Source organism: Gavialis gangeticus, unplaced genomic scaffold (assembly GCF_001723915.1).
Source record: "Gavialis gangeticus isolate Ggan-Ray unplaced genomic scaffold, GavGan_comp1, whole genome shotgun sequence".
NCBI lineage: Eukaryota > Metazoa > Chordata > Crocodylia > Gavialidae > Gavialis > Gavialis gangeticus.
In genome coordinates this window covers 1016702-1025702 of record NW_017728960.1, presented here as the reverse complement: position 1 = coordinate 1025702, position 9001 = coordinate 1016702, and the positions used below count along the sequence as shown (strand labels likewise).

The following is a 9001-nucleotide window of genomic DNA, read 5'->3' as shown; positions in this document are numbered from 1 at the left end:
TCCCCACCCCGCCCCCACCCCCGCTCTGCAATCTCGCTACATAAATACACGGCTGTCGGTCCAAGTGGACGGCAGCACTCCTGGGTCCTAGGTGTCGGACGTGGCCGTGGCAATCACTGCCTTGGGTTCTGCCACCAGGTGTGGGGCACCCAGCGCACCGTTCCAGTGGACCTTCCCATTCTGGCGCTCCTCGGTGGCTTCCGGCTGGCGGTCACCATTCCAACGGCGCTTGAGACGCAGTTTGGGTGGCATCAGGGCATCCTCTCTCTTCTCCTGGGTCCCGGTTTCTCCTACTGGCTCTCTGGATGGCTTCTCTCCACCACTATCCCCTTGTTCTTGGGACTCTTCAGCTGAGACATTTACCTGGGTGGAAGCTGGTGGGGCCAGGGGCCAGGACGGGGCAGCAGGCCTGGCAAAGATAGCCCCCTTCTCTCCTTCCAGGGTGGCATTATGCATTGCCATGCCAGATCCTTCCTCCCTCTCGGCTTTGTCTTTCCCTTTTGCTGGAAGCTCTTCGCTTTCCAGCTCCTTGTCCACCGTAGGCTCAATCTTCACCCTAGGGGAAGGGGTAGCAAGCTGGGGGGCAGCTGACTCCTCAGTGCTTTCCAGTCTCTCCCTGTTTTTGCGTCCGACAGGAGGAGGTTGCAGCTTGATGGGGAACTGGGTTTGCTCCTCTGGAGGCATTTGGCACTGTAGTGGTGGGACCATGAGCCCTGGATAGCGAGGGAAAGTCCGTGGGCTCAGGTGGTAGTTGAAGACAGAGCAGGCTTGTGAATGCAGGTAGTGTTTCATCTCCTCAGGGTTGAAAGAAAAGCAGCTGCTGCCTGCGAAAGGGCTGAGACCTGGAGAAGGGCTATAGGAGAAGAGGGTCGGAGTCAGGGACATGGCAGGCGAGATCGGGACATTCAACACCCCGCCACGCCCCGGTAGAGGGGATACGGCAAAAGGGCTGTGAGGATCCGGGTACATCCCAGGCCTTGTGAAGAGAGGCAGCATGATCTCTGGCTTGCGTTTCTGAGGGTTGATGCCGCCGGGGCCCACTGCGTTGCGAGGTGCCATGAGATCCATGCCACGCCGCCAGTCAGAGGAGCCGTCCTCCAGCTCAGGCACATCGGGCTTCCTCTCGCCGCTGTCGCTCAAAGGTTCTTGGCCAGATGGCACCAGGGGCCCTGTGGGAAACCGGCTGGGCTGGGCATCCTCGGTGGGGGAGTGGCTGTCCAAAGGTGGGAAATGGAACCGGGAGGCAGTGGGAACAGGCGGGGCACTCTGTGGCACGACACCTGGTGCAAAGGGAAGAAAGCCAGACAAGAAGGTTAGGGACCTGATTAGCCACAGAGGCAAGTCCCAGAGTAAGGCCTTCCCAGCCAGACCCAGGCCTGGGCTGAAACAAGAGCACCATCAACAGTGAACAGTGTAACAGGTGATCAGCTGGAAGGAGCCTTCCTAATCTGCTCTTCCCTCTCCTCCCACCTGCAGCTCTGCCTTCCTCTACCCCCACCTTAGGATCCTACCTGAGGGCAGAGGATCCTCCCTTCAGCTCCTGGAGTTGCTTTTGTCTCTTAGCACTGTCCATTAGTCATCGACTTTCACACCCTAACACACCGTGCACCTGTCCCCTGCTCTCCAGAGCTTGAAGCCTGCAGGAGCGTTATGGAATGAGGCCTCACTGCAGCTGCCACATGCTCTGAACCCCACAGTAGGTGTTTGCAAAGCATGAGTGTGGGCTGTCCTGTGGCGGTGGAGGTTTTAGCACTTGGCCTTTTGGCTCAGACCACGTGCTCCCAGCAGTGACCAGTTTCAGATCTGACTTCTGGCAGAAGGACAGAGAACACCCCACTGCCTTGGATTCACTGCTGCTAATAGGAGCCTGATGAATGCACTCTCACAGCCGCTTTCTCCCCTTGCACCCCTCAATTCAGCTTCTCCCACCCCGTTAAAAATGCACAAGGGAGAGGGAGGAGAGAAAACTGGATCCCAGTGTCCCAAACAGGTTTGCTCTCCCAACCCCCATGCCAGCCAAGAGAAAACAAAACAGGTTGTAATTAAATTAGACAGATGCATTCCAAGTCTCCAAACTTCTTCTTTTTTTTTTTTTTTAAATGCATGCCCCAGAGACAAAAGGGAGTGCCTGCAAACAGGGAAAAGGAACAGCAGCGAGCAAAGGCGAGAAGGAGCTGCCTGGACTTGTTGCTGCAGTAATTACAGCTTGGCAGTGCAGCCTCACATGATGTTTTGTGCTCCCTGTGCTCTGGAAAATATGTTTCTCTTTCTGCAAACGCAGCATTTCTTACGTGGAGGCAGCATCACTGCCTCAGTGGTGAGGTCTCTTTCTGTACACCCCCTTGGTTCACAAGCAAGCAAGTGCTTGAAGGACCGTCTCTTTGAAACCCATTTATTTTCTTTCAGGGCTAAAGTTTCCTGGTGCAACTTGAGTCAGCCAAGGAGTGAGACACATGACAGGTGCGGTGCCAAGCTCGCTCGAGGTATTATGAAGTGTTCTGTTATCACAGTATCTAGGAAGAGAGAACTACAACAAGGATGACAAACATCCTTCTCCTGGAACGCGAGCCCTGCCAGCTTTGCTGAGGTGCCAGTGCCTTGGTATCAATGCTCAGCTCCTGCACCCCCTTTCTACTTGGCAGCTACTCCCAAAGGCTTCTTTGGGAGTACTCTGAGCACAGGCAGCCCTGGGTCTCCACTGAGCTGGTTCTTACAGGAAGGTGATCTGTTGCCTCAGACCGGCATTCAGTGGCTTCCCAAAGTGCCTTGCTGGCCACAGCCAGTTTCTCAGAGGCAACTGTGGCCCCCAGCCCAGCCCAGCCCAGCCCAGCCCTGGGCACTCACCCTTCAACATCAGTGCTCCTTTAGGTCAGAATCTAGGGTCATATAAAATGGATTCAGGGGTTTCTAGCTCATACAGGGTGGACTTGCCTTTAGCATAAGTGCTAGCTACCACCCTGGAGTGACTTTTATCCAGGAGACTGTGCTGAGGACATGCTACTGGCCAAAACTGATGCTTTTTGTGAATCACTGTGGATTTGGGTCATAGCAGGAGTTCAGAAGCTCCTGTGCCACCCTTCAAACCCATGACACAGTTCATATCCATCCCTGGAAACTGCTCTGAACTGCACTCGCTAGTAAATTACCCTAAAAACCAAAGCAACGTAGCAAAGAATTTGTTCAGCTTGACATCAAAGGGGTGGGAGAGCCATGAAACCAGGCTGTTGGTGGCATAAGAGCTGTTTGAACTGATCTTCACAAGAGCAGAGAGCTCTGCCACTGTCATTAGGTTGTGAACATTTTGATAACATTCGCACGCACCCATGCCCGCAGACCTCTGGGCCCCTCAGCGAGAAAGGTCACATGGTGCTGTAAATACACTCCGTGCTTTGCAAACACGTAAGACAAGGTCCTTGGCAATATAACTAAACCCCTCCATTATCAGAAGGGCAACACACCCCAGTAACATTGGGAGCAAAGCAAATCTGCCGCATCCAATAAGGACATCTCAGGGAGCCTGCTCAATAGGAAACCAGAATGCCACGAGCCTGCCCTGAAGGCAACCACAAATGAGCTTGTGACAAAGAGAGGGAAGGGGCATTCCAGATAAAGCGTTATCACAGTCCACACATTCCCACCACATTAGCACTGATTGCTTGGGCCCAGTCTTTCAAGCTAGAGATCCCCGAGAGGTGAACCTGCATAAATTGCCCAGCTGGCTTTATCTTCCCACCTGCCCTATTGTCTTTACCAGCATTCCACGTGCACCCAGTGCACCCAGTCTCCAGCACCGATTAACGTCTGCCAGAGCCCAGGGACCAGCTTACCGTTGGGCCGTATGTTAATGAACGGGTAGTTGGGCATCACCAGCTTGTTGAAGTTGAACTTGTAGGTGAACCTCTTGCCCTTTGTCTTGTGAAGAATCCGTTTGTTGTAATAGTATCTGTTGGAAGAAAGGGTAAAAAATGTAAGGCTATTAGGATGCCTGCCCACCTGAGCAAAGGCAGCCCCATTTCTGATGCTTACACCAGGCTACAGACCACCCAGTGTCTGCCACGTGCACGTCTTGCTTGTCTACAGAGAGATATGATCACTCAGAACGTGAGGAAGAAGAGAAGCACAAGACAATGGAGGCTGGTCAAATGTGCCCAGCTGGCACCTGGGTCCTTCTCGGCAGCAGCCCCAACAGCTCTGGAGAAACTCAGCACTGGCACAAAGGGTATGGTATCAAAAAAAAGGCAGACAGAAGAGAAATCACTTGTCCAAGGTAACCAACCCAGCAGGCCCATGTGTTTGTCTGATATGCTCCCTACAAGGCTACAGTGTCTCCCACATTGTTAGATCAAGTGACACTCTCCCAAGGCAGAGAGCCCTGTCCCAGGGTCCCCAGAAGGCTCATTAACAGTTCACAGAGAGGAGCCTGGTTGCACAAGCTCTTAATTTCCAGCTGCTAAATCACACTGGAGGCAACCAACCATGCACTGCATTACTGGTGTACTACTACATAAGCCATAGCAATAATGGCTACAGGGATGCAGTGGGATTGAGAACAGAAGCCAGGACTCAAGTAACCTCCATGCACCTGGAAGAGGAGCCACAACTGTTTACACCCAGGCCACCTCTGGTTTTTATTCTTTCAGTAATGTGGAATGTGCAGAGATGTAGCACACTATTTGGTCCCACCACCCCTTCTTTAAAAGGCAGGTTGCCTGCTCTTCCCACTGGCACAGACAAGGTGAAATCAAGCAGCTGTGGCTCCAGGTAGGAGCAGGAAGACTAAAGCTCCTACTCAAGGCAGAGACTCAGGCCAGCAGCACTGATTAATCTCACTTCTCTGCTGTCTTCCGTGTGACGGAGGCACCAAGCACAGCCAGATCTGGCAGGTGGAGTCCCTCCCACTCCCATACATCAATTACAGTGTTGGTGCCATTCGATTTATTGTTTCCTTCCTGTTCCATTATGAGCCTGTTGTGTTTGCTGCCTTGTTTATCTTCTGCCTGCCCCACCCAGGAGGGATCAGAGGGCACATGGCAGAGAGGTCCATATAATTGGCAACGTCGGGAACACCACAGCCTCTTGCAAAGGAACCCAAAGTCATTTTTATAATGACAGCCCTTGCTAAACTGTGCTTTCCCACAGGACTACATCCATTTCTGGTTACTTTCCCTTCAAACTACAAAGGGGTGATTGAAAAAACACTTGATGAGGATAAATAAAGCTGGGGGGAACTTCACTGTGAGATTTGGCGCTATCGAGGACAGGCTGTCAGCTGATCGAGCCCTTGTCACTGTGTCAGATGTTTCTAAACAAAGGAGCTGCTGGCTGCATAGCATCTCTGACCTGTGAGTGATCTCTCATGAGGATAGCAGGACTTCTGACACCAGCTGTAGGGCTCCAAAATAGTTTAGAGCTGCTAAAGAGAATGCAGCAGAGCTGATCTATTGAATTCTTTGCTACACAGAAACTTATAAATACTAGATGGGCAACATTTGCATAACTGTAGGTGGAAATAGGAACACTGTAAAATGACTGACTGGGGGCTGGAAAGGAACCCTGGCTCTTCACCCTAGTTTGGCACAAGAAACATTTACACTGGAGAGGGGAGTTGCTTTCTCTGAAATTAATCGCTGATGGAGAGATAATGGAGCACACCTAAGGTTTCCTCCCACACCTACGCTGCTCAGGAGGCATCAACAATGGAGGAAGAGAAGAGAGGCAGCAAAACTCCCTGGAACAAATTAATCCCGATTACAACAATCTTCAGCTTATCAGGGGAAATTTACCTCCTTGCCTGCCACAGCTGGGGACAAAACTAGTTTGTCAGGTCATAGCTACTTGGAAATATTCCCAGCCTTTCCCAGATACAAACCAAACTCAGAGCCAAAGCTCTCCAGGGACAACTGAGACAGGGAGATTAAGGCAATCCCCATAATTCATGTTCTATATGGATTAACTAAGTCTTCTGGTTATCCATGCCCAAAAACCTCCACTGCTCTAGTTAATGACCATTTTGATGCCTGCTTCCACTCACCTGAGTGCCCGGCTCAGCTTGTCATAGTTCATCTGGGGCTTGCATTTCCTCCGGCCCCACAGCCGTGCCACCTCGTCGGGGTCCTTGATCACGAACTCTCCATATTCACCCTGCTGCCAAGCAATGACATGGCGGAACTCCTCCTTCTGCAGGAGCTCCAAGATGAAATGCCACAGCTGAATCTGACGGGAGCCAGGGCTGGACTCAGTCTTGTAGGCCCACTCCGGGAAGTGATAGCCTTGAAAAGCACCGAAAGCAAGAGGGAACGAATGAGAAACTCAGAGAAAAGAATGTGCTGCTAGTTTGGTCTGGGATCAGAACCCAACATCTTCAAGCTCTTTAACAAGGGGTGTCTTTTGCTGTTTGTACATGTTCTACTACTAGAGGTCTCTTATCTTGGTTAGGGTCTAACAGACAGATGGTGGATATTATTACTGGCCTGGTGCCTAGGAATCCAGACCACTGGCTGGAACCGTTTCGTACTGCAAAGTTGAAAAACAAACTGCAAAACTGAACAGAAGATACAAAAATATAAGGGACTAAAAGAGCTGGAAACATTGGAGAAAAGCCCAAAAACTTGAGACATGACCACAGTTTTTGAAGGTGAGCATCCAAAATAAAGTACCCACATGAGTGACCCAACTGGTTCTAGTGAGCCTTGAAGTCAGACTCTCCCCTGCCATGACTTTGGGCAGGCTGCCGTGTTTCTGAACTGCTGCCAAGGCTGGCCATGCCAGCACAGGGTTCCAGCACAACTGTTGCTACTGGGGCTTCCTGAATCACTGACAAGGTTTTGGTTGGCTTGTGAAATGTGCTAGGCCAAACCATGTTATGCTTGAATGGCATCTATGTCTCCACTGTATTAGATAGTAATGGTTGAAAGCAGTTATACGCCAGCCTGGAATCAAGCTGAGATATCACATACCCTGTAAGGTTCACCAGATAATTTATTGAGAACTTATCCAGTAACTGCTTTAGGGGAATCTAAATGCAGAAATCATAGGACATCAGACCTCATCTCTAATCCAGGTGCCAGCTGATATTCAGATTGATTCCCATGTACACACTGCTCCAGTAGCCCAATTTAAGGCTTATTTGTGCTGCCAGAACCATGTCAAAGAGTCTTAGCATAAGTGCAAATCAGGCCATGAGAGGTCCCAGGGTGCAGAATTTCAGGCTAGACACTGCCGCTTACCTCCTCCTCCTTCTGGCTTATCCACAATGCTGCAGCCTGCTTTCATTTTCACCCTCCTGCTGGCTGTGAAAGAGAGAGAGAGAGAGATGTTGCTTGTTTCCATCATCAGTCTCATTCCTGGCAGCACAACTCTCCTTTACCCTAAGTGGATCCCACAAGCCTCAAGTCCTCCCCCGACTCCCAGCCATGGCACCCCCAAAATCCAAACTACAAGCAGCCAGAGGGATCTAGGGCTGCCACCCAGCTTCACACTGCAATGCATAATCTCAGCCTATAATATTTGCTTCTCTTGTGCCCTGCCACTTACAGCAAGACAGGACCACAAGACAGACAAAACAAGCCAAACAGTTTGTCTTCTGTTACCAGACAAGCCCCAGTGCCAAAATACACAAGCTGCCAAGCTCGCCCAGATGATGTACCAGCAAGAGGGGAAGAAAAAAAAAAAAGCCCCAGCTCCTGATTCTCACTCAAGAATGCACATCTGATTTTAATTTTGTTAGGGGGAGGAAGCCTACGTTAAAAACTACCTTTGTGCACCCTGCCTGCTCATACAGCGTGAAGTCAAGATACAGTCGTTTCATGTTTCCAAGAATATTCTGAGATACAGGAAGTAAACACAAAACAGCCTATTGTCTGTGGTGCAACTTCAAAAGGGTGCTGAAGCTGTCCAACAATTGGAGGAGTATGCGCCTATGCGGGCTGAAAGATATATCTGGCGGCCAGAACTAGCCCACAATCTGATTATAGAGTCCTTTGTGAACAGTGGCAGAGACAGCACCCAGCTTACACTCGGTTTCTATGAGGAAATGAATCTGTCAATGGGTGCTTACGATCAGCCCTTCTTAGAGATGATCAAACATTTCAGATTTAGACTTCCTCAATAAAGTTTCCTGTTTGAGCCCTATGCTTTGATGAGGTAGAGCTACGAGGAGGAGGGGAAGTCGACGGTGCAAGGGAAGACAGAGCATGTCACCGTCTCCAAAAACAAATTAAAATTAAGGAACGAGCAGCCTGAATTCACAGCACAGCACCCAACTGCTGAAGCCGCAGTCGCTGCCAATGTTTAACTCCGCCAAATAAGCTGACCTCCTGGAGATTATGGAGGAGGGGGGGAGGGTGAGGGGATATCGATATCCCAATATTTTAAATCTCTTTCAACCTGAAAGGTTCAAATCTCCACTGCCCCATCAATCCCTGTACTTTAAAAAAAAAGCTCTGCCCATCAATTCACTAGAAGCCAAAATAATCAGGGCAACTTTTAACTCTTCCTCCCCCTGGATATTTCAAAGCTGGAGTAGCCTGTTGTTGATAGAGAGACCCTGAAGGCCCAACCAGCCTGAGCTGGAGCTGGCAATTCTCCCCCAGCAGAGCCGCGGCTGATAAGAGCCTCGTAAATGGATTAACCAGCCCAGGGCGAACAATACCTCCGAGAATGACCCCTGCGCTCCCAACACCCATTCCCCTGACACCCTGAAACCGCCCCCCCGCCACCGAGGAGTTTCCGGGCTCCCCACCCCCGGAGATCCCTATGCTGCGCTCTCAGTGCCCCAACCCCTGGTCAACAGCCACCCCTCCCCCACTGCAAACCCCAAACACCCCCATCACTGCGCCAACACCCCAGAGGGACCCCTGCAAGCTGCAGCCCCTCCCTCACAGGGAACCCCAGTGCCCACAAAAGGGGCAGGCACCCTCTGGAGTCCCCTTGCCTCCCTCAAAATCCCCCTCCCCCTTGGTATATGCCCCCCAACAGTACATGGCCCCCCCAGCACCTATCA

At 51.1% G+C, this 9001-nt stretch overlaps 1 protein-coding gene across 1 annotated transcript in view; it reads right to left on the bottom strand.

Moving 5' to 3' along the window:
* Window positions 1-19: 19 nt before the first annotated feature.
* ETV3 (ETS variant 3) overlaps window positions 20-9001 on the bottom strand; it is a 14141-nt gene continuing 5159 nt past the window's right edge. Inside the window, exons 2-5 of the mRNA XM_019517880.1 lie at window positions 7227-7289; window positions 6032-6269; window positions 3828-3943; window positions 20-1280 (exon numbers count right to left, since the gene is read on the bottom strand). Of these exons, the coding sequence (XP_019373425.1) occupies window positions 88-1280; window positions 3828-3943; window positions 6032-6269; window positions 7227-7272 (1593 nt within the window). The 5' untranslated portion in view covers window positions 7273-7289 and the 3' untranslated portion in view covers window positions 20-87. The remainder of the gene's footprint in view (window positions 1281-3827; window positions 3944-6031; window positions 6270-7226; window positions 7290-9001) is intronic.